Here is a 24,042-nt window from a genome sequence, read left to right on the forward strand (position 1 = left end):
GCTGCCGGTGGAGCCTAGTGGAGCGCAGAAAATCCATGTAATTGAATGCTTTTACATTCCTCTCACAATGAGAGACAATTGGTCTCTGCAGAGTGCGAAAGGGGATTCAGCCAGATGAGTTTAATCATCACCCCAATCCCGGATTGGGGTGTCACTCTGTAAGAGAGGAGTTGTGTAGCACTGTCAATGTATTGTGTGATCTGTCTATGTATTGTGTATTTATGTTATGTTTAGTGATTTTTTGTATCCTGATGGCTGCTTGGTACAAAATGAATTTCCGCAAGGACAATAAAGTATCTATCTATCTATCTATCTATCTATCTAAGACAAGTTGTCTGATTATTTTAAGTAGCCTACTTATGTGTGGGTGAGTCTATGTAAGGGCTATGTGCACATGCGTGCGGGTGCATGTGCACGTGACTTCATTAGAATATAGCTCCACTATAAATCCACAGCACACCCCTGGATATTATAGCACCTAAATAAAAAGGCATTTAATCCAATGTCCGTGATGCTCCAGCATCTCATTCCTTCATTCTGCATTTAATTATTCATTTGACTTTTAGGATCAATAACTTGAGCACATTAACACTCTCACAAGTAGTTTGTAATACCATAGTTCTCTGAACATAATTACATGTGAGACCATTGGGGCTGTCATGGTCACCACTGTGTTGATGATTTAGTATAAGAGTCTTTACCTTGATAGTCACCTTGCAACCTTATTGGCCCAAAGTCAAATTTAATCTTCCTGGATGGGAGAGTGAAGGTGAAGGATGTGTTGTAATCTCTGCTCTGAGGCATGTGTGTGTGTGGTGTGTGTGTGTGTGTGTGTGTGTGTGTGTGTGTGTGTGTGTGTGTGTGTGTGTGTGTGTGTGTGTGTGTGTGTGTGTGTGTGTGTGTGTGTGTGTGTGTGCATGCATGTTCATGCATACATGCATGACATGTATGCATGTACACTACAGTGCATCCAGGGTAGGATTACATGTGCCCCGAGTGCTTGTAATTGTTACTGAGAAGAAGAGATCATATATAGGCCTACACCACAAAAGGAAACCATCTAAATAAATAAATAAATAAATAAATAACCCACCAGTGATGTAGTTGTAGTTCCCCCCTTGGGTCAGTCAGTGACAATAATTTATTTGAATGTGGAAAAGACACAAGACACTATATACACTGCGTGCTGCATGTAGGTGGTAATTTTTTTTAGTTTTTGTCGCATTCCTAAGCCAATAATTTGATGACCTGGGAGTCTCCTACTGACCAATGACCCGGTCATCAAATTATTGGCTTAGGAATGTGACAAAACCCCCCAAACATCCATGAATTCAAGGCTTCATGGGGTGTGTAATTGATAGATTTTTTTTTTTGGTGAACTACTCCTTTAAAGGAGTAGCACATTATACACATATCAGGAGGACATTGCTTTGGTGATACTAAATTGGTGTGGAACTATAATACACAGATGGAGAAAAAGAGATGGAGAGGGGGATATAAAGATAGTTCTCTCTTACGCCCTGCCAGGCACGGTACTCTGCCCATTGACCCAAAATTCCACTGCCGTGCGAGGTCTCCGTCTTTAGTAAAGATAAACAAAACTATTTAGCTACTCACCAAAACAAAGGCTGTTTTGGGTTGTTGAAAGTCTATTATCCAGGGTGGGAAGCCTCTCAGGACCCCACCTTCTCTGTATAATACACTTTTTGGGTAGAAAATAAAATATATCCGGCAGATGGAAATTATTGTATCTACTCCACTGCGCCCTCTACAGATCTGGTCAATGGTAATTTATATTGACCAGATCTGTAGAGGGCGCAGTGGAGTAAATAAACTAATTTCCGTCTAGCGGACATATTTAATTTTCTGGCCAACAACAAGTGCTGAGAGGCTTCCCATCCTGGGGAATAGACTTTCAACAACACAAACAGCCTTTGTTTCGGTGCGTATACAAATAGTTTTGTTTATTATTACTAAAAGACGGAGACATCGCAATCGCACGGCAGTGTAATGTTGGGTCTATGAGCAGAGCAGCGCGCCTGTCGGAGCGTTAGAGAGAACTCTGGACCGACCAAGGCTAGGGTTCCCTCTGCGTGCTGTGTCGTAGGGGGTTAGGTTATGTAATCCACCACTACAGAGTATACAGCCTATAATACGGGCAACTGACACGTTTGACCAGGGGGAGGCGCAGGGTTGATGCGCCCAGGCTTATCATTAGAATATTCATACACCGACCAATTAATAGGCCAGTTGGCATAATAACCCCTGGTGGAGGACGAGGCACACACATACATACAGACAGAAGCACTTAACACTGTCTGTGCAACAACTTCACCAGGAAGGCACAGAGAGCTGCTGAGACAAATTACTGCCGTGTTTAACAGCCGGTTGACAGAGAGAGAGAGAGAGAGTGACATGAGACCCACATCCCTGTGCAGCAGCAGCAGCAGCACATTGTTCAGAGGTCTCACTGTTGCTGCATGGAGAAGATTAGCAGGTCTTTGATTGATTGATTGATCATCAGTGGAAGTGCTACCGAGTTGCAGCATCAGCACCATCAGAACCACCACACCACCACCACCTCCACCTCCATCACGGTATAGTGATTGAATAGAGGTTTCACCATACCGCCTGCGCTCCTCAGGCTGGCTGGCTGCTGCACGGGGACCATGGCAGACAAATCCCCGCGCAAGGGTGCATCGGATAGCAGCGGAGCCAGGGGCCAGGAGTCGCTGTCCTACCAGCGGAGGATGTGGAAGAATTTCCAGGAGAAGACCAAGAAGCCGTGGCTCAGTCCCAAGCTGGGCTCCGAGAGGCGGAGCGGCGACGGCGTCGGGGAGCCGAGCAAGAAGGAGTCCGGGCTGTGGATGTTTAAGCGGAAAAAGAAAGGACAGCAGCTGCACGACCGGGTGTTCTCGTCGTCTCAGCCCAACCTGAGCAGCACCGGCACCTCCAGCCCGTTGTCGTCGGTAAGTGACGCCTCGGGCCCCGGAGGAGGAGGGAGCCCGCTGGCCGCCGGACCGACGACGGGCAGCAAGCCGGAGCTGACGCTCCTCCACGGCAGCCCCAAGCTGCAAGTCACCGCGCCTCATCAGCTGGTCATGACCCAGCAGAAGAGCTCCTCTCTGGGCTCGGCGTGCTTCGAGAAGCTGGTGGTGGACCCGGCGGTGATGATGACGAAGAACACAGACGCCAGTGATTCTGTGAGTAGAAATTAAAACACACGTTTATTTATGTATACAAAACACACTCTCTCTCTCTCACTCTCTCTCTACGACCCCCGTAGGACGAAATGTGACGAAATGGCTCCTTTAACCACTTAAACCCCCATCCGTATTTGTGGGGGAAGCTTTAGCAGAAAATAGCAGACCTACAAGCTCACAACGTGTACGCGTTGTGAGCTTGTAGATCTGCTATTTTCAGCGAGAAAGCGGGAAAGCTATTTTCAGCGGGAAAGCTTTAGCTGAAAATAGCAGATCTACAAGCTCACAATGATGCATGCGTTGTGAGCTTGTCGATCAGCTATTTTCAGCTAAAGCTTTCCCCACAATAACAGAAAACAGAAAATACACTAATATAGAGCCCCGAGGGACTCCACTCAACCATATGGGGTTTAAGTGGTTTATCAGCCAGAGACACGTTTCATGTTGAAAAGAAATGAATGAATGAATGAGTGTAAGGTTAATTAAGTACTAGGCAGGCTATACATTGATGAGCACTGTCACTGCAGCTCACATGATTAGGCTATATGATGCCCTCCTGGTCCAGTTTTCCTAAATATTGTGTTTATGCTGCTAATGTCCTGCCTCATAGCCTTGGATCAAGACTATCATAGATGTATTTTATCGAGTCGGACTTTTACTTTCATATCTGTAAATGTCAAAATCGATAAAAAAATCACACCCTGTGTGAAGTGGGCGGTGTCTTGCTAGCTAATCACAATACTGGATGGAGTCAACCAATCATGTACAAAAAATAAATACATTTATTGAAACACTCTTTATGATGGAAGAAACCATAACTTTAAAAAAAACAGATTTATTGTTTTTTTAAAGTTATGGTTTCTTATATAGGGCTATGCACATGTGTCATGTGACACTGGCCAATCACAGTCCTGAATAGACTGTGATTGGCCAATCACGTGCAGGGTTAGGCGGGGTACATTTTTGGCCAATCACAGCGCAGGATTTGTTGTACAAATATCCAAACCTCACTTATAGGGGCGGTTTCACCGCCCAAAAAATACATCTATGATAGTCTTGATCCTTGCCTGTAGTTTGCGTTTGACAACAGCGTGGATAACATCTGAATAAGACATGCATGCATTATGTATTAGGCGTCTTATGTATTATTCTGACACAATCAACATACAGTAAGCTGACAGCTGTGTGCTGCTTTGATGTGTCATGCTGTATTATATACAGTATTGTATTAATATCAATCAGTCCCACCCCCACAACCCCACGGCCACACAATCCACACATGATATTATGTATACGGAAATCAGCTGCTGTCCATGTACAGTAGTGTTGAACTATTAACTGTGTGATTAAAAAAAAGGCTCATAAAATCAGCCAGCTTCACTATCTCCCAACACAGTGGCTGTCCTTTTGTACTGAATTGCCTCCCTGTACCATAACGGTTTTGCCTAGATGCATGCAATGAACTCAGTGCCCTAGGGAAGGAATACTCGTGTTCCTTCCCTAGGGCACAGTGCACACATCTTGCCTTCGCATAAAACGTGGTCAGTAGGCCAGTAAATACTGGGCACGTCTCCAGCGATGTTAAGATGTTAGAGATTGATTGCAGGTGTACTCCATGGCTCTGTGCCACTGATGCTGCTGAGTCAGTAGCTTCTCTGAGGTGATGAACATCATTTTGATTTACTTCCCATAATGTACCATACCATTATTAATACAATGTAAGTGTGGCAGGTTCTTCCCCCTTTGTATTGTTGTTACTACTTCACATTCCTGTTTTTCTTTTGTCCCTATAGACCTGAAATCAGTAGATTACGAACGTTACCAATCATGTTTTGCGTGTTGTAACCGAATACTATGACAGCATAACTGCCTTTCGGGCGTTGGACACACGCCTTTTGACCAATCTGGCAACTAAAGCAAACCTAAAATGAGTTTGACCCCCCCCTGCCCTATAGCAAAATCCATAGACTGCATCAACAGGAAGGGGAAACATTATTTGACTGCAAGTAGCTGTCAGACAGTATAGAGACCAGGATTACTGCATGTTTTTTGTGAGGTTACCTACCCTAGGGGACAAGAGGAGAACATGCAAACTCCACACAGAAAGGCCCTTTCGCCAACCCCACCTAGGGTATGGGCACTGATGACGTGGAGGAGAGAACACGCCCCCAGCGCCCACGGGTTCTTAGAAAAGTGCTATATACATTTGAGATATTATTATTATTGTTATTACTTGAGAGTGAGAATGTGTAGACAGAGATTGTTGCTGCGGAAACGCTTGTGTGAGCGGATATTGTTTTCTTTGAAAATAATTACACAGGTGTGTGTGGTTCCAGTGCTGGGGCCATTACCACTTCTTGGTCTTTGGGAATGTATTATTTAGTGAGCTCTTAGGCCGGGGGGAATATTGATGTTTTGGACCTTAATTAAGACTCAGGAGGGGGGAGCTGTGTTTGATATAGATGTGTGCTTAAATTTGGCCCCAGTCAGGACCAGAAACCAGGCCAGTCCTCCCTTGAAGGTTATCTTGTTTGGTCAAATCATTTTAGGGTCATCTTAGAGTTATACTCGAAAAAGTGCTGTTGAACATGAAATAAGGTTTTGTTCTATATTATTATTATTATTTTATTTTTATTTTTTTCCCACGATTTTGTAACCCTATTTTTTTTTTACACCCAGTGCCAATTGTCTATGTAATCCTGGGCACTACCTTCCCTCTGCCAACCTAGGGAGGCCAGGGCCGAGCTCATGCCTCCTTCAATGCATGAGAGCCAACTGACCTTCTTGTCACCTGACAGGGGAGAGTTTCCCTGGTTGGACGTAGCGCGTGGAAGGAACACGTTATTCCAACCAGTTCCCTTCCCCTCCATCAGGCGCCCCGGCTGGCCAGGGGGAGGCAGTATAGTGATCAGGATTACTGCATGTTTTTGTGAGGGTACCTACCCTAGGAGACACGGGGAGAACATGCAAACTCCACACAGAAAGACCCTTTCGCCAACCCCACCTAGGGTATGGGCACTGATGACGCGGAGGAGAGAACACACCCCCAGCGCCCACAGCGTCCCCTGCGGGAATCGAACCCAGGACCTTCTAGCTGTGAGGCGACAGCACTACCGACTGTGCCACCGTGCCCCCTTTTGTTCTATATTATTAATGCCAACTGACATCTGACAAGGGATTGAGGGTTTAGGTTTTGGAGGTAGTGTTTTTCTTTAACTTTTGTACTACCAAGTACCTGTTGTGACACCAAAACAACAGTATTACAAATGTTGTCTTGTTTTGTTTGTTTAAAAATGAATTATGAAGATAATACTATGGCACATACTGTAGTGTGGTGGGCGATATGGGCAAAATCTTTTATCACAGTACTATATTTCATCACGGCAGAATCTCTGGACACATTAGTACCATTGAATTTCATGCCACCCAAACCTAATGGCACTTAAGTGTGATGTTTTCAGTTTTTTTGGTCTACTCGATGTGATTTCAAAGTACTATCTTATATCACATTCATTTTTGAACTGATCCTGAGCTTCTCGGATCCTGACCTCTTCTCTAAAAGTGATTAGGCTCTGAAGCACATTCTAGTACACTCCTCCCTACTGAGTTGACTCAACTCCAGTGGGAAGAAGTGTACTAGAAAGTGTTTCAGAGTATGTGTGTTAAGAGACCCTGGGCCTCAACTCCTTTGAGACCAACAAGAGTCTCTTATATCCATTTAATTTCTGAGAGTGACTGAGCGCAACTCCCCAGCAGAGTGGTGAAGGATTGCTAGTGTTAGCTATTCCATTCCATGGAAATTGATTCAGAAATTTGATTCTGCATCATATTTCATATCAGGTCAGTTTACACTAAGGGGCATGGATGTTGCCAAATAACCTTTTAGCAGGTGAAGTGAGGTATTTGTCATGTCTGCTTTGAGACACACATTGTTTTAATCATGCCTTTCTCAGACCAATCATTCATGCTTTGGATGTCTGTCCCATTTGTCTGGAACACAGTGCGCCGGGGACGAATCGTTTACCCTTTTAAAGGTGTGGGTCTGTGACTGAGCCTCTTGGATGTTTGCTTTCTGCAAGTGTTTTCTTCAGATGCCTAATAGATAAAGATAGTTGGTGGTTAAGATAGTTGGTTATTTATAGAATTAATTCAAATGAAGGCACAATTATGTATATTGCTTAAAGGACCCCTTGACCCTTTTTCAACCTGTTCTTCATACAATTGGTCCTTAGTTACTAATGCTCATTATAAGATGCACACAGACGAAGGCTGGATAGTCGCAACATTTCTTTCATTCTAGAGCAGTGGTTCTCACCCAGTGGTCCGGGGACCACCAGTAGTCCTTGAGGGGGTTCCAGGTGGTCCCCAGCTAAATGATGGAGAGTTGGTAACCAAATGGACCCTTATTAGGTATACCTTTAACTCTTGAGAGCTCTTGAGCTCTCAAGAGTTAAATTATTGTTAAACATCTGCATTACTTAATTAAAGAATGTTATTTTTGATCAATGTTTGCCTGTTATCTCCCCTATTGGTACCAACATCAATACAGCATGGAATTGTGGACAAAATCTTATCCAACGATTACAAAATATTCTAAGGTTTCAGGTTTGGGGTCTGAGAGGCTAAATTGAATCAAATGGTGGTCCCCCATGGCTCAAATGCTGAATAAATAATGGACCTTGATATGAAAAAGGTTGAAAACCACTGCTCTGCCACTCTGAGTGCGACCCATTACTTTTATAAACTTTATAAAGAGGGCACAATTTCGGTCTATACTCACTCTGTGTCTCACTCTGTTGGGCTGTGGACAGACAGTTCAGAAACCTGCCTACCGGTGACATCATCAGTGGGGGGGGGGGGGGGGGGGGATTCCAATCTAAATGAAACTGCTGGAAAGTTAATCACAGGTTTACAGGTGGGTGAGATTCGTTTTTTGAGCAAGCTCCATCGTTTTTGATTGTTTACAGAAATAGAAAGAGAAGAAAGAAGAAGGGGTGGGGGCAGGGCAGGGGGGGGGGGCAAGGCAAGGAACAAAAGAAGGAACCAAAAAAAGAGACAGTTGCAGACTGTTTTCTGTAGATTATGGAGATATGTGCTGGTAATCTATCGGATTGTGAGCTTATGCTTCATTAGAATGTGATAATACTTTAGGCAGGGCATAGAATATTGTTTATGTACGTTACCGTAATGTGCTGTGGACTGTAGACCTAGGATTTAACATCCTCTCACCACTGACCAACAGCTGCATTTACAGAGCACTGTAATGCAGCAACATCACAGAAATCAATAGAAAACAGATTTAGGTGTAATGCCTAATTAACAAGAGCTGCTCCTTGTGTGCAACTAATGAGTTGGTGAATGGGTTGATAAAAAGCAGGGATATGCATTCAGTAATGTCTGTGCATCATGACAGTTTTCGTTGGATACAATCATTCAGCCATTTGCCACATACCAAGATGATGTTTTCCAGCTTGAGGTACTGTATTCATTATGAAACAGACAAGCACAAACATATATAAAAGGTGGTTGTGTGATTCTGGGTATGCTTCTGCCAAGTATTGTGCTGGTTGTGCTGGTTGTGCCTCATGCTGGTTTTCCTGGTCCAAGCAGATGGCTGTCTGTATGACAGTGCAAAAAAACATCATGGTCATGCATGAAGACTCACCAAAACACCAAATGCACGCAGGCACCCCGACCACACTGCTGTGGTGTTCATAGGCGCGGCCACACCAAAGCAGGAAGCTTCTGGTCTAAAGAATTAAGCCAATGTGCAACCCAGCCAATTTCCCTAATAGAGCTTACAGTATGAATCGTCTATATGTACTCAATCGCTAGTTTCAAGTCTTCTTCAATACAGCATGATGTTAATTATAGTCCCATTTAGAGTAAAATTTGACGATAAAGCAGGGTATGCTTAATCCATTCAATCCAGGAACGCATCTGTGTCATTTTTAGATTTCTTTGGCTATTCAAAAATAGCAGATATACAAGCTCATAGCGGGGCACCGAGTGCTGCGCTTTGAGCTTGTAGATCTACTATTTTTGTGAAAATGTGTGCAAATCTTTGAATATATATTTTTTAAAGCGAACATTCGCAGCTAGGCACAGGTGAGAACAAAGGACAATTAACACAGGGATTGGCTGGAGCACAACAGGACACAGGTGGAGAACATAACTAATCAAAGGGAGGTGAGACAAGACAGGAAACACTAACTAGGCTAAACAGTTAACACTTGGACATCACTACAAAATAACAGTACAAGGAGAACCGGGAACAATACAGCAGAAAGAGGGTCCAAAAGGGTCCAATACCAATTAAGGTCAGACAATGGCTAAATAATAAAGTCAGTCCACGGTCCGAGGAGCGGATCGTGACAGTACCTCCCCTCCACGGGACGACTTCCAGGCGTCCCAGAACCGGAATGGGGGGGGGGGGGTTAGGGTTAGGGCGAGACGAACAAGGCCAGAACGGCCGCCGGGCACCAGCCGGAGCGCGGCTGGGGAGGCCCGGACGGCAGGCGAGGATCCCGGGACAGAGACAGGGGGAACGAGGCCAGGACGGCCGCCGGGAACCAGCCGGAGCGCGGCTGGGGAGGCCCGGGCGGCAGGCGAAGAACCGGGGGGGGACGCTGCCAGGGCTCTGCGCGGAGGGCGTCGGCGCAGAGGGCACAGGCAGGGCAGGAGAGGCCCCGGATAGCGGCGACCGGAAAACGGGCCACGAGCGGCCCTGCCGAGACCACGAACCAGCACAGAAGGACCGGACGCTGCACCTGGATACTGGCGGAGCCCGTCCAGGTTCGGACGTCTCGGCAGGCCGCCCGTCGTTTGTCACCGCTGCGAAGAACCGGAGGACCACGACGGAGCGCTGGGCAGCGGTAAGCTGGACAGCGGAGAGCTGGGCAGTGGAGGCTCCCGGATGCTGGGCAGTGGAGGCCCCTGGATGCTGGGCAGTGGAGGCTCCTAGATGCTGGGCAGTGGAGGCTCCGGGATGCAGGGCAGCTGGGATCGTTGACGGTGTCGAAGGCCAGGACGATGACGCCCCCTCGCCCGGTTCCCCCTGACGATAGCTAAGCGAGACCCAGCATATGGAAACAGCCGTCTCGGCAAAGGCTGGCTCAGGGAACACGGGGTCAACAGAGGCAGGCTCGGAGCAGAGAGGCTGGAGGCCTACAAACCCAAGGGGTGCAGGCTGAATGAGTAGGCTGGCCATCGACAGGCTGGAGAGCAGGTTGGTGAACAGGCAATGGCTAGCAGGCAAGAAGAGTACTTCACCAAAGCCATCTGCTGGCTGTCCGCTGGGTCCATTTGGTTGATTCATTCTGTCACGGTGCGAGGCAGGGAGTTGTAGGACCCAAGCGCAGACAGTGACGCGGACACAGAACGGATCAGATGCAGGGGTTTTATTAACTAAACAGGGAAAACAAGGCAAGGCTAGGTAAACGACAGAACACTGTGACAACAATAATGAATCAACACAGACTGGAAACAGAGGGGCATATAAATAGACAAGGACTAGCTAGGCACAGGTGAGAACAAAGGACAATTAACACAGGGATTGGCTGGGGCACAACAGGACACAGGTGGAGAACATAACTAATCAAAGGGAGGTGAGACAAGACAGGAAACACTAACTAGGCTAAACAGGAAACACTTGGACATCACTACAAAATAACAGTACAAGGAGAACCGGGAACAATACAGCAGAAAGAGGGTCCAAAAGGGTCCAATACCAATTAAGGTCAGACAATGGCTAAATAATAAAGTCAGTCCACGGTCTGAGGAGCGGATCGTGACAACAAATAATGGTTATAGCTAAAATCTAAAATGACACAGATGCGTTCCCGGATTTAATGGGTCAAGGGCATGGCTATGTCGTAATTGACAAGTTGCCAAGTTGCCAACGCTTGACAAGTAAGCGTTTAGGATCGAGGCGTACCAATGCGTATCCTCGGCTCCACATGGCTACGCTAAAATCCACGATGGCGACGGGTTAAAATGCCGAACTCGAGGCTTCAAAACGGGATATCATGTCGCAGCACCAGCTGACGGTTCCTGTAAAATCACCAGGATGGAATCAATGTCATAATAATAGTCACAGACACAGTAGAGACCACATCACTTAATGTCTTCCTGTCTTTAGATGAAGTCTGGGAGAACAAACCCCTCTGTACAATTTGTAATTGTAAGAAAGGAAAGAAGTTGAGATGAGAGGAAATATGTTTAAAAAAATGATAATCTTAGTGTGAAGTTCGTACTTCATATCATTGCTACAGTTAAAAGAATTGTAAGGAAATGTGTCCACATTCTACATACTGTAGTTACTACATGTGTCTATATAGGATGTTCTATATATGTGAGATCAGATGAGATGTAATGTAATCTAATGCAGTAATTTTATTTTGTAATGTAGTAATTTATTTTGGTCATAATAGGAATATATATATATATATATTCATCATATCATGTCATATCATACATATGATATGATATGAATGGTTTAGACCAAAAAGGTGTTAGGCTGAAGCCAATGGCTTATTTTGCCTATCCTTTTCACAAATAAATATAACGTAAAGAAAAAAAACTACAGTATGTAGTACTACTATGTAGTTAAAAGCAAAACATAATAGATGTAAAATTGTATCTTAATATACAAAATACAGTGCCTGCAATCTGAAAATCATAGCAGCACATTCATAAAAAACAAAGATGTCTGTTGTATTTGTGTGTGTTTGTATCTGTTTATGTCACTGTTTATGGCACAGTATGTGCACTTAGCACTTATGTGCTTATAAGCATAATCCACTGCAAGATTTATAATGCCTTTTTAATACCATTACCATTCATATAGGGCTAGGCAACCTTTCATTTTTCATAGCAACCCGGCCATCAAACTACTATTAGGTGTGTCCGCATTATTCCGCATCTCTCAAGTGATTCAAAGCCCGAAGCTCTAAGCCAAACCATATACAGTCAATGAAACAAGAACTTATGGAAGATAGTATTAACAAGCAACAAGAGATTTCACAGTTTCATTTGGAGAGTGAATGAGGGACTAATGCCAAGGTCTAAAAGCCATTCCAGCATTGCTTACATTACTGTAGTAGAGGATATAATAAGCAAAGCTTACGTGTGTGTGTGTGTGTGTGTGTGTGTGTGTGTGTGTGTGTGTGTGTGTGTGTGTGTGTGTGTGTGTGTGTGTGTGTGTGTGTGTATGTGTGTGTGTGTGTGTGTGTGTGTGTGTGTGTGTGTGTGTGTGTGTGTGTGAGAGAGAGTGTATCTGTCAATGCATGCAAGCAAGCGTGTTTGTGCATGCGTGTCTATGTGTTAATGAGGAAAGACGACGCTAAATTAGTCGTGCTTGGTCAAATATTTATCAGAGCCACAGCAACACTTACAAACTGGCTTGTTTTCATATCTTGGCTGTGAGAACTGCAAAGTACATACAGTATGGGCAGGGTAGAAATGCATTCACGTTACAGTACGTCTCTGTCTGTTAACGTCAGATTTATAGGGACATTTGAAATGTACTCTTTGTTTTCTATAGCTCATAGCCTCATACACTATCTATGTTTTTGTCTCCATCGTATTTTTACTCTGAGATGGTTTAGCATGGGTGTATTTCATCATTAGTGCTCCGGGAACATCAAATGTCATATTAAAATAGGATTTTTTTCCTGGCCTTGTTAATATTAATCTCTCCTACATCAGTATATGGTTTGCTTTAGGCAGTTATTATCTCTCAAACTCGCTGCTCATATCGTGTTTCCGAGGGCCAAATATCTTGGATTATGGACTTGGATACGGAGCGGTACAGACTCTCTTTCATGCCAACTGCCATCAGACTGTATAATGCATAAGAACTCTCCCTCACTGCATATAGTCCTGTGTCGGTCTTGTGTGATTATGTCCATCTATGTCCGATGTGTTTCTGTTTGTCTGGTAGATTATTTGTTACACTGTGCTGCTGTAATGCCACAATTTTGCCACAAATCTCATCTCATCTCACCAAAGTCAGTGGTTCCCAAACGGTGTGTCCTGAGGTGTGACTTGGGATTTTTGTGACAACAATAACATTTGTATTGACTATATCAATAGTTTTGCACAGATATTTTCTAATACAGTTTATAAACTTTATATACCCTACAAATATTTTAACCACAAGGCGTTACTATTTTGGACATGCTGCTAGGCACATTTTGTAAATCTTAAATACATTTTCTTTCCCCACAACTGCATGGACAACTAAAGAAATAGTGAAAATAGCCGATCTACCAGCTCACAGTGTGGCACATCGCGACAGTTTTTGTATTCCTTTGGCACAAAAAGTTTGAGAACCGCCAATAAGTAGCCAGAACATCTGTGTTTATGATGCTGGAGTCTGCAAAAGCCTAGCTTCTTCATTGCCAGTCTCAATCTGTCAACAGTTGAATGGCTTCCAGGCTCGATGATGACATGAAGTGAACTGTCACAATCCCACTAGTAGTGGCCTCAATTACAGGATTTGCCATTGTTGTAAATGGGAGTACTTAATAGTCTGGAAGCAGATTACAGTTTTTTTCTTTGAACAAAAGTACTGCTTTTGTTTGTAATTACGGAGCCTGGCGAGGAAACGACTTCCATTGCTAGTGAAAACCGCTCATCAAAGAACTGCTTTGGGCTGTAACTTTAATTTAGTCGTCCTCTCTGAGGTTTGATTCCAATGTTTTACCGTATTGGTGTTTTTAGTTTGGTGCTTTGCTAGTCTTTTGCATTTTGTCAAGTGATGATGAGCTCTGGGATGGCTTTATGCAAATACAAGTTTACATGTCTTTTGAGTCTGGATGGAATACTGTCTTTCCGCCCCCCTTCACTTAACAGCTTCGCTGTTTGCCCGGCTATCTTCTTTGTCTGAAAGGATATTATCCTCTGTAGAGAATCACTTTGGGACTTCACCAGACTCAACCCTTATTCATGTGCTTATTATTCGGCTGGTCTCCAGCTGAGCCCAGCTGGTACCCGCATCTCAAACTGCCCTCTCTGATGTGTTTTAGAGAGTCTACGGCTGCCCTTGAACCTCAGGATATAAAGCATGCCTGTTCAATTATTTCCTTTTGGTCCAGTTTCATCCAAATCTTGGTTTAAACAGGCAACATTCGCTGTTACTTTAGTCAGGTAAACTATCATGGGTATAACTCCTCATTAAATAAGTAAATCAAAAAATGTACTGTTATAGATTGATGTATTATATGTATTAGGATTTATCTAAATGATATACCAACTGCAACATAGGTCTGCTTTTAAAGGCCTTGTTAGATGCAGGCGGGTAGAAGGGCAGAGGTCAGACAGACTAAGTGTCTGCCTCTCAGATACATGTGTGTGTGCAACAGTGACTCTGCAAAGTCTAATTAAAAACATGTCATGCCACTGACCGGAGACATGGTCAGAAAGAGCTGAACCATCACCCACTCCCGCTCAGCTAACGTAATATCATACCTGGAGCTATTTAAGGACTCATTGCAAAATGATATTGACCACTACTGCTTGACCAGTGATTGAGACATAGACTTAGAAAGGTCAAGGCTCTCAGATGGAGAAACTGTTCTAATAATAACGTTAATGAATGATACTTTGACCTTTTAGGTCAGGTATAAAACATTGTCCAGATTGAAGCCCAGTGGGCTAGCTCACCTCGCAGTGACTGGACGCGTCCTATCCATCGCTAACATCGTCTGCTATGCGCTCTGTGTGACTACCAACAATAAAGTGTCATCTGTAACTTCATGGTCCGTGGTCTTGTCAATACTTCAAAGCAAATGATCCACAGTACGTTTGTACTTCATTTAACTATGGGTTTCAATAAAGGGAGTCTGTGCAGTATTTGATATCGTAGAGTGCTGCTGCACATCGAAAGTTCCCTTTCGACTTGACTGATTAAGGAAGATGTTTTCTTTAAACCAACCTGACATCCCGTTACCCGTGTGGTGATTTTAAATTCCTCTGAATTGTAGCGCAGCTCTTCAGACCCATGACCCTGTTTCCACCGCTCACTCCTGCCATGTTCCAAGCTCTGCTTAAATGGAGCACTGTAAAATATTTAGCATTTAGTAAAGTCACACAGCTATGCCGTGTCAAATGTTTGACTTGTGATGGAATGCTTTAGGTAGAAGTTGGAATGGCAGCTTCCCAGCTTTGAAATATAATCTTCTTTGGATCGTTGTTGGAAAATCACATTTAACCCATTAAGACCGGGAACGCAGCCGAGTCATTTTAGATTTCTTTGGCTATTCAAAAATAGCAGCTCATGAGCTTGTATGAGCTATGAGCTTGTAGATCTGCTATTTTTTGAAATATCATGAAAGTTTGTGCAAATCTTTGAATATATATTTTCTCATGTTGCTGTAATCAGTGGTTACTTTTTTCATGTCAAGGACCACCAAATGATATGTATTTGGCCGCAGACCCCATCTCAAAATGTTTTGTTCCAGGGACCCCCAGAAGCAAAGATTTGAGTTAAAAATGTTCGCTTTAAAAAATATATATATTCAAAGATTTGCAATTTTTTTCACAATTTCTCAAAAATAGCAGATCTACAAGCTCGAGTGCCGCGCTATGAGCTTGTAGATCTGCTATTCTTGAATAGCCAAAGAAATCTTAAAATGACACAGATGCGTTCCCGTCTTAATGGGTTAATAAAGCACTTGGGGTAATCATTAGTGATGCAGTGGTCAGGTTATTTCTCAACCTGCGGCGGCGAGCTGACTCAGCACAAAAAAGCCTATCTGAACCCACCAACCCCTTTTAATGCACATAAAACAACCGGGACCCAACCCTTACCCAATTACATCACTGTCTGATTCTTTCCAGGCACTGAGGTAATTTCCAAAGACTGTTGTGTCACATTTATCAAATTTCTGAAAAATAACAGTGATTTAAAATTCTTTCCAGAAGAACCTTTTGCAGAAATTCTAATTTAGGAAAGCTCCAATGCATTTATATTAGAGCTGACATTAAAGGGATAGTTCACCCCCAAAATTTCTATCGATTAGTCACCCCATGGAGACTTGAATTCATGGATTTGTTTTAGTTTTTGTCGCATTCCTACAGTATACTGTATAAGCCAATAATTTGATGACCGGCAGTGGTTTCGGTAGGAGACACAAAGAGTCTCCTTTGTGTCTCCTACCGGAACCGTTGCCTACCGGTCCGCTGGTCATCAAATTATTGGCTTAGGAATGTGACAAAAACAAAAAAATATCCATGAATTCAAGTCTCCATGGGGTGACTAATCAATAGAAAAATAATAAGTATTTGGGTGAACTATCCCTTTAAACATTTTCATAACATTAAAGCATTAGAATTCAATTGACATTCAACTGAAGTACAATCAAGCATCTTGTTGACTGTTGACCTGCAATCTGAAAAGAGAAAAAAAAAAAAGATTTAGCGTAACTGTGTGTTTGTAATCATGTCTAACCATTTGGACTGCACACCGGCGTTGATGATCAATCCAAATTATTTTCTGTGATGGTGGAATATTGGGGAATAAAAGGAGATAAAATCAGTTCTTCTTGCGACTGTATCATGCATACTACTGATCCTCGGCTATATTGTAGGCTATTATTAGGTTTATCTGGAAATGTGCTTATTCAGCACCATGGAGAGAGACACAGAAACATAAACCTCCAGTAGCCTATCCAGGAGTTGTCAGTCTCCCATATGAGGCCTTGAGACACTGAAAGATAATGTGGGAAGTCTGGGAACGCAACCTGACAGAAATAAAAAAGAGTCACATTAGTCTGCCTACTTACCCTAAAAGATCCCCCTCCACACAGCTGATTCAAATGAATGATCAATGGCTCTTGACACTTGCTCTTAGCAGTAGCCTAATATAACTCCTGTCCTGTGTTTCATTCTTACTGGCTGCTGTTGCTGCCCATAAATGGTTTGGAACAGTACGTTTCTTAACTAAAAGCAGCTTAGATTAGAATTGTCTACGTTAAACACTCGGTATTAAGCTGGCTGCTGGCTGATTGAGGAATGAGGCCCAGGTGTGTCTCCAGACACGCGCCACTCCTCCAATCTCCACACCCTCCAATTACCATGGGCCACTGAAAACGTGTGCGGTTAAAACACAGAATGAGGCCACACAGGGCCATAACAAGAGTAAAAAGGCAGACTAATGTGGCCCTTCTTGATTTCTGTCATGTTGTGTTCCCACATTAACACATTGGGTGCCAGAGGTTTATTAAAATATTATACGTTGAGTGCCTGCATTTCTTCCATCCACTTGCGTTATACGTTTCGTGCTGCAGAAGCCCCGACGCGGAAGTGCATGTAAACAAAGCGTGCGTGCGAGACGGCGGAGGGTCCCGACTAACGCCTGGAACAATAATATTTCCAACACGATCCTCCATTGCAGCGTGATCGCCGATCGGAAACGGCTCGTTTCCACCACATTAAAAAGAAATGGAGATATTAAGCTTTTAGTCAAGGAGATAACATTGAAAACGCCGACCGGAAGGATTTTTGACATGGAGCCTCATCCAGCCTCTTCTTCTCAGAAACTCCTTGGGTGATGTCAAAGTTTCGTTTTAGCGCCCCACGTGGGCCACTCGTATAAAAATAGAATTGGGTCAAAAACGGTCCGGACCGTTTTCGGCGCTTCTCGTTTGGACCCTCAAAAACGGTCCGGACCGTTTTTGGCATTCAATGTGTTAATGTCGACTGACATGGATCACTCAAATTAATTGAATGACTGACAACAGGAAGTGCTGATGCCCATAATTCACACATCACCCTTTCCCCCAGTAAGCTCCCTATAGGAAACTTGTAGATCCACTGTAACCTACTTTATAGTCGTCACTGTTGGGCAGACACCTTGAATTTCCATATTTCATCTTTTTATTGTGTAAACTTGGTAGGTACGGTATGCTATTTTGGTAAATAGAAAAACACTTTTGAAAATGTTTGAACACTTTTGAGAATAATAAGTAAGTAATTAGCCTTGGGAACCAATGGTTCCCGAGACACGTGGCCCATTGGTCAGGAGCCTATCCCCTGTTTCTCTAGCATGAGGCATCTTGCCCCCTGGACGCTGATATGCCCAATATAGGGACACCAGGTTGAAGTCTGTCTGTGGGTTTTATACATATTTAACCAATGAAAAGTATTAAAGGACGACTTCACCGATTTTCTTCATATAATTGGTCCTCACTAATACTCATGATAAAATGGTACCATTTTTTCTACTTGGTCTGTGTCTCATAGGAGGGCTGTGGACAGTCCAGAAACCTGTCTACCAGTGACATCATCGTTAGGCATGATTTTTTTTCCCAAGAAGATTTCACATTTCTTATTTAGATTTTTATTTACACGAGAACAATGGCTTCTTTTATTGCATTGCAACTTTCCAGGAATAGAAAGCCTGCAGTTTCTATTAGCTTGGATTCCCCATTGATGATGTCACTGGTAGACGGGACTCTGAACTGTCCACAGCCCTCCACTGAGACACAGACCGAGTAGAAAAAAATTGTACCATTTTATCATGAGTATTAGTGAGGACCAATTATATGAAGATAGGTTGAAAATCGGTGAAGTCGTCCTTTAAGGATTAGGATCCATTGGAACACAGGCTCTTTTTTTAATTTCCTGAAAAGTAATATGGTTTTGGACATACAGGGTTTCTGCCCGACAGCAACAATATGAAATGGTTGACTCTTGCCGTTTGTCATTTGCTGTAATGATACTGTCCAAAAATGTAATCAAAATTAATCTACAATGAAGGTTATGAGTAACCTTCCAAAACAGCTTAATTGCACTGTCTCTCTTGCCCCCACTTGTCACTCTCTCTGTCGTTTGACAGAATTGGAGCAGCAAGTGCAAAATAAGTGGAGAATATTATTATAGTACATTTAGTCTATAATAGCTACTGTAACTACTGTTGTATGCATAGCATTTTCTTTCCTGCATCCGCCCAACTCAATCTCAGTACTATCTTCAGAAACCTGTGCGTCGACCATGGTTTCGTTTTGTATTGTAGTGGAGTAAAAGTACAATATTTGTCTCTAAGATGTAGTGCAGTAGTGCAAGTAAAAGTACTGAAAATTGGAAATACTCCAGTATAGTAAAAATACCAAAACACTTGACTTAAGTACAGTACTTGACTACATGTACTTAGTTACTTTACACCACTGATGTCAGACAGGTGCTGTCAGCTCACAAAAAACACTTCCTGTGGACACAGCGCCTAACATATGTATAACATGTCCTGTTTATGTGTCCGTGGTGTGTAGCCTACTCGTCACTGATAGCATGGCCCTGTGAGTGGAGAATGAGTCGTGTGAATGTGATGCTGTCTCATTAGAGACTGTTATCTGTGCTGTGAGAGCAGCATCACTGTTGGCATTTGCCACCGGAAGGGCCGGCAGCCTCCATTCTGGAGCTGTGTGGATGATGATGTGCGACTCAAATGAAGATCCATTATCATCCCTGACAGCCTCTGGCAGTCCAAGGATGCCCAGACCTCCGAGCTGCCCGGGCATCGTAAGATTTATGGGTTTTTAGCTCTCACTTTTTAATTGGATGTAAAAAAAGAAAGAAGAAAAAAGTCCTATGGGATTTTTAGCCCCTCCACTATACTGGTTCTGCGAAAGATTTAGCAGCAAAGTCAAGATCTTATTTTTAATCTGTCTGATACAGCTAATGATTGTTTTTGACAATAAAGTGGTCATTATTTTGGCCCCATGTTACTGTTAGTCATCCAGTAATCCATATAGATATATATAGATATATTTGTCAGTGAGTGTTTGGATTTTGGGTCAGCTATTGCTTCTATTGCTCCATTCTTCAGCATGCCTGTGTGCACGAGGGAGGTACAGTTGATGCACTGTGTGGGTGAACACCGGACTGGGAGACGAGGAGGGAATGGAGGTGATGAGAGGCATTTCTAATGGAATAGGAGAAATACTCTACAAGTATGTTAGATTTAGATGTTTTATTATCCACAAGGGAAAATCGTTTTGCTCAGATCAATGCATACATTCAGGACAAGACAATGCATAAATACACACCACAATTAAAACACCCAGCAAAGTACTTCAATTCTACAAAAGGTAAAATTCTAAATTTAAAAGGGTCTTGAAAATAAAGCAGCTCCATGGAGCTATTGGCACACTCAGTCCAGCTCATCCAGGCACCTGCCTTCAAGCGTGTGTGTGTTTGTGTGTGTGTGTGTGTGTGTGTGTGCGCACATATTCATGGGGGGGGGGGGGCATCAGCAAGCAAGTCCAGATCGACCAGGTGAGGTGGATCAGGTATTGGGGCGGTTTGTGTTTATTAAGGAGCCTAATGGCAGAGGGGATGAAACTGGCACTGCCCTTTACCTTCCTGAATAGAGAGGCACCATGGCCCCTATTCTGTGTGAGATTTGAACAAACCACTAATTACGGATTTCGGACTAGGCAAGAGGCGTTTCCCCGCAAAATTCGGTATTCTGTGGCACCCCTCTCACCCGCCAAACACCTGAGCTACCCGTTACATTATGCATAGGTGTGGTTTGGGCGTTACAATGATAAAACCAATCACCGTGCCAGAAGCCATTGCCTTTAAGAGAAGACTGCGCTAGCCGTCATCCCCGATCCAATATATGCTCTAGCCTCTCTCCCTGTCTGCACTGTTGCCTGGTCTGATTATTATAAGCCACATTGGGCTTGTTTTCCTTCTTTATTTTTATTTTATCCAAATACATTTTTATATTAATTTGTAGCCTATTGTGTTCACAATAAGCTTGTCATATTAGTCAGATCCGGAATAGTATATGAAAGCCATTTAAAATATTTATACTATTGGTACACACCGGCTGCTCCCAAATAATTAATTACATCATGTTGCGACAACGCTCCTATGTGGTACACAGACAAACAGTAGCACATGGGTATAATAAATTGGACAGTTTTAGGAAAGGTCTATAGCCTATGTACTCACGTTGGCTGTTATCGTTCTATTTCCACCATTCTAATGGATTCCAGGGGTGTGTAAACATCTCTGAAGTTGCTCCATAGTTTCCTCTGAAGTGACGCAGTTAAAGTTAACTTACATCCATATTGTCCCCGTTATCTTTCATCATCCACCTTTGTTCAGTAATCCCGAACAGAGCTAAACTTTAAATTTACATCAATCAAAGCCTCTCAAACCCAGACACATTGCTGCGATGCGTATGTGCGTCGCCTACCTACCCAAAATAACAGACATACAAGCTATCAACGGCCCTGCATCATGTCTGTCGACAGCTTACAGATCTGTTATTTTGGACAGCATGAGGCGCGCGCGCGCCACGGAGTAGCCTAACACTAAACCAAAAACATTACATTACGTGGTCAACAACATACTAGACATGTAACTTGCTTGGAGCTTTTAATGCAGTGGTTCTCAACCTGTGGGTCGAGACCACAATGGAGCACCCAACGCCTGGCGAGCTTGTAGATCTGCTATTTTCACAATATTTATCTGTGGAACCGAGTCAAACAAAATGGGGGGGTCCCCAGTTCAAATATGGTTATTTTGGGGGGTCATGAACGTAGCGTTTACGTGGGGAATATAATAATAATATAATATATATAATATATAATATAATATTCACCCTGCAACATGGGTTTAATGAGACAGCAGCCAAAATGAAAATCACACTATAGATGATCCGATCATCTTATAAAAAATGTAAGTGCTTAAGATTTTAGCCCAAACCCAACGGGACCCGACCCGGCCCGTCGGCACCGGCTGGGCCGGGTCTACGTTTTTTTTTACATCCAAATAAATTCATATATTAATTAATTTGTAGCGTATTGTGTTCACAATAAGCTTGTCATATTAGTCAGATCCCCAAGAGTATATGAAAGCCATTTAAAATAGTTATATATTCTTACACAGCTGATGCCAAATAATTAATCAACAGGGCAGCGCAACGCAAAAGTAGGTCAAATCAATCACTGTCTTGTCATGACGCAGCAGCAGAGAGCCCCCTTTAAAGTTTAAACCATAACATGACATAAATAATGGATCTTCAGAGCTTTCTTCATGTCTTTTTCACCTCAAAGTAAATGTTGGATTATTTCTTCAAATGAGAGCACAGGCAGCGGCCAGTAGAAGGTAACATTGGATGTGATTTCTCCATTGCAAAAATGATTACGGTTATTCTATGAAACATATATTTCATAGAATAACCATAATCATTTTTAAAATGGTTATGGGGCAGTGTATATATTTATATAGCCCTATTTGCTCCAAGCTGTTTTTTAAATAAAATATAGACTGTTGGAATAGGGTAGAATGACTCCTGTTCTTAACGAATTATCAAGATTTAATGAGAAATAAGGCTTCTTTAGAAAAATGACTGACGGGCTGGGCTGGGTCTAATTTGTCAATTATTAGTCGAGCCGGGCTGAAATATTTACGGGATATGAAAGCTCTAGTTAGTAGTTTGAAGTGCTCATGTGGCCTTATAGTTGCTTCTTTTTGTTTTCATAGACCTGCGGACTGCGGTTGCTTATTTCTCGCCAAGGCTGGCAACACGGCTCATGGTCCAACGCACAAAGCCATTGTAGTGTCTGTGTGCACTTGACGGGTGATTTTATAAACCAGCGGGTGCTTTTAGAATCCACTATCCCCCCTCCCCAAGCCGTACCCATGTGTGGGTTGAGAATGTCAATGTGGGGGATATAGCAACAACACGCCCACGGGCACACCTCCATGCGCAAATAACGGCGTCGGCATAATGGTGACGGGTAGAGCAGGTGCTAGAATAACCTATTGGGGCGGCGCAGCTCCATTATCCGGATTTAACGTGGTTTAGAGGGGGGGAAAAGCGCTGGAGAATAGAGCGGCATATCTCCTACCCGAGGGCAGGACCTGAAAGCAGGTGCTGAGGTTATGAGTTGGGTCTCTCGCGACCCTTCCTGCTTTCTTCACTGTCCTCTGGTCATAGAGATGCTGAAGGGCAGAGCACTGCACCCCACAGAGCTTAGACCCCAAGGTGGTTACCCTCCGCAGCTTAGCCTTGTTGGTCTGTGAGAGCCCCCCCGTACCAAGCCAGGAAAGAGAAGGCAAGGAGGCTTTCTAGATGGCAGATTTAAAAGCTGCGAAGGATGGGAGGGGCAACATCCATGCGTCTCAGCCTCCGTAAAGGAGGTAGGTCCGCTGCTGGCACTTTGCGAAGATGGTCTGTGTGTTGTCGTCAAAGGTAAACCCACTGTCGATAGTGGTCCCAAGGTATTTGTAGCTGCTAACCCTCTCCACCACCTCGCCACCAATAGTGTCAGCTGTGGAATAGGGTCATAGAGGTCATCCTTCCTCCGGGGGTTTATGTGGAGCTCCTTCGTCTTCTTCACGTTCGACCGGAGGTCGTGCTCCTCACACCACTGGTGCAGCTTCTGTGCTTCCTCCTCAAAGGGAGCAGGGCTGTTTGAGGTGTCAACAACCAGAGCAGTATCGTCTGCAAACTTCACGGCCATGCGCGCACTGTCCGAGCCCCTGTTGGTTCTTGTGTGAAAATCATAATGTGACAGAATGAGCACTTCCTGATCGCTGGCTTTAGCCCATTTAGACCTGAGGCCGATTCTCCTCATATGTCCAAAACTGTTACTTAGTATTCAAGTATTCAATTTCATTCAAAAATAGCAAAAGTAGCAGATCAACGGATGAAAGCAACAGATGCTTTCCACGGCTTGCTGTAATTTCAGTTTTTGAAAGGTAAACAAACATCATCACATCCTCATTTAACAAGTGGGTGTGTCCGATCCACTGTGTGGTTTGTGGTTTGTCTTGCTGTCACACCTTTTAGGCTTGCTGGTTGTCCGACTACTGTACC

At 43.5% G+C, this 24,042-nt stretch overlaps 1 protein-coding gene across 1 annotated transcript in view; it reads left to right on the forward strand.

Moving 5' to 3' along the window:
• Nucleotides 1–2,790: 2,790 nt before the first annotated feature.
• Nucleotides 2,791–24,042, forward strand: part of mctp1a (multiple C2 domains, transmembrane 1a) — a 296,725-nt gene continuing 275,473 nt past the window's right edge. The window contains exon 1 of the mRNA XM_080433064.1: nucleotides 2,791–3,203. Coding sequence (XP_080289190.1) covers nucleotides 2,868–3,203 — 336 coding nt within the window. The 5' untranslated portion in view covers nucleotides 2,791–2,867. The remainder of the gene's footprint in view (nucleotides 3,204–24,042) is intronic.

Source organism: Gymnoscopelus braueri, assembly GCF_963280865.1.
Source record: "Gymnoscopelus braueri genome assembly, chromosome: 7".
Lineage (NCBI taxonomy): Eukaryota > Metazoa > Chordata > Actinopteri > Myctophiformes > Myctophidae > Gymnoscopelus > Gymnoscopelus braueri.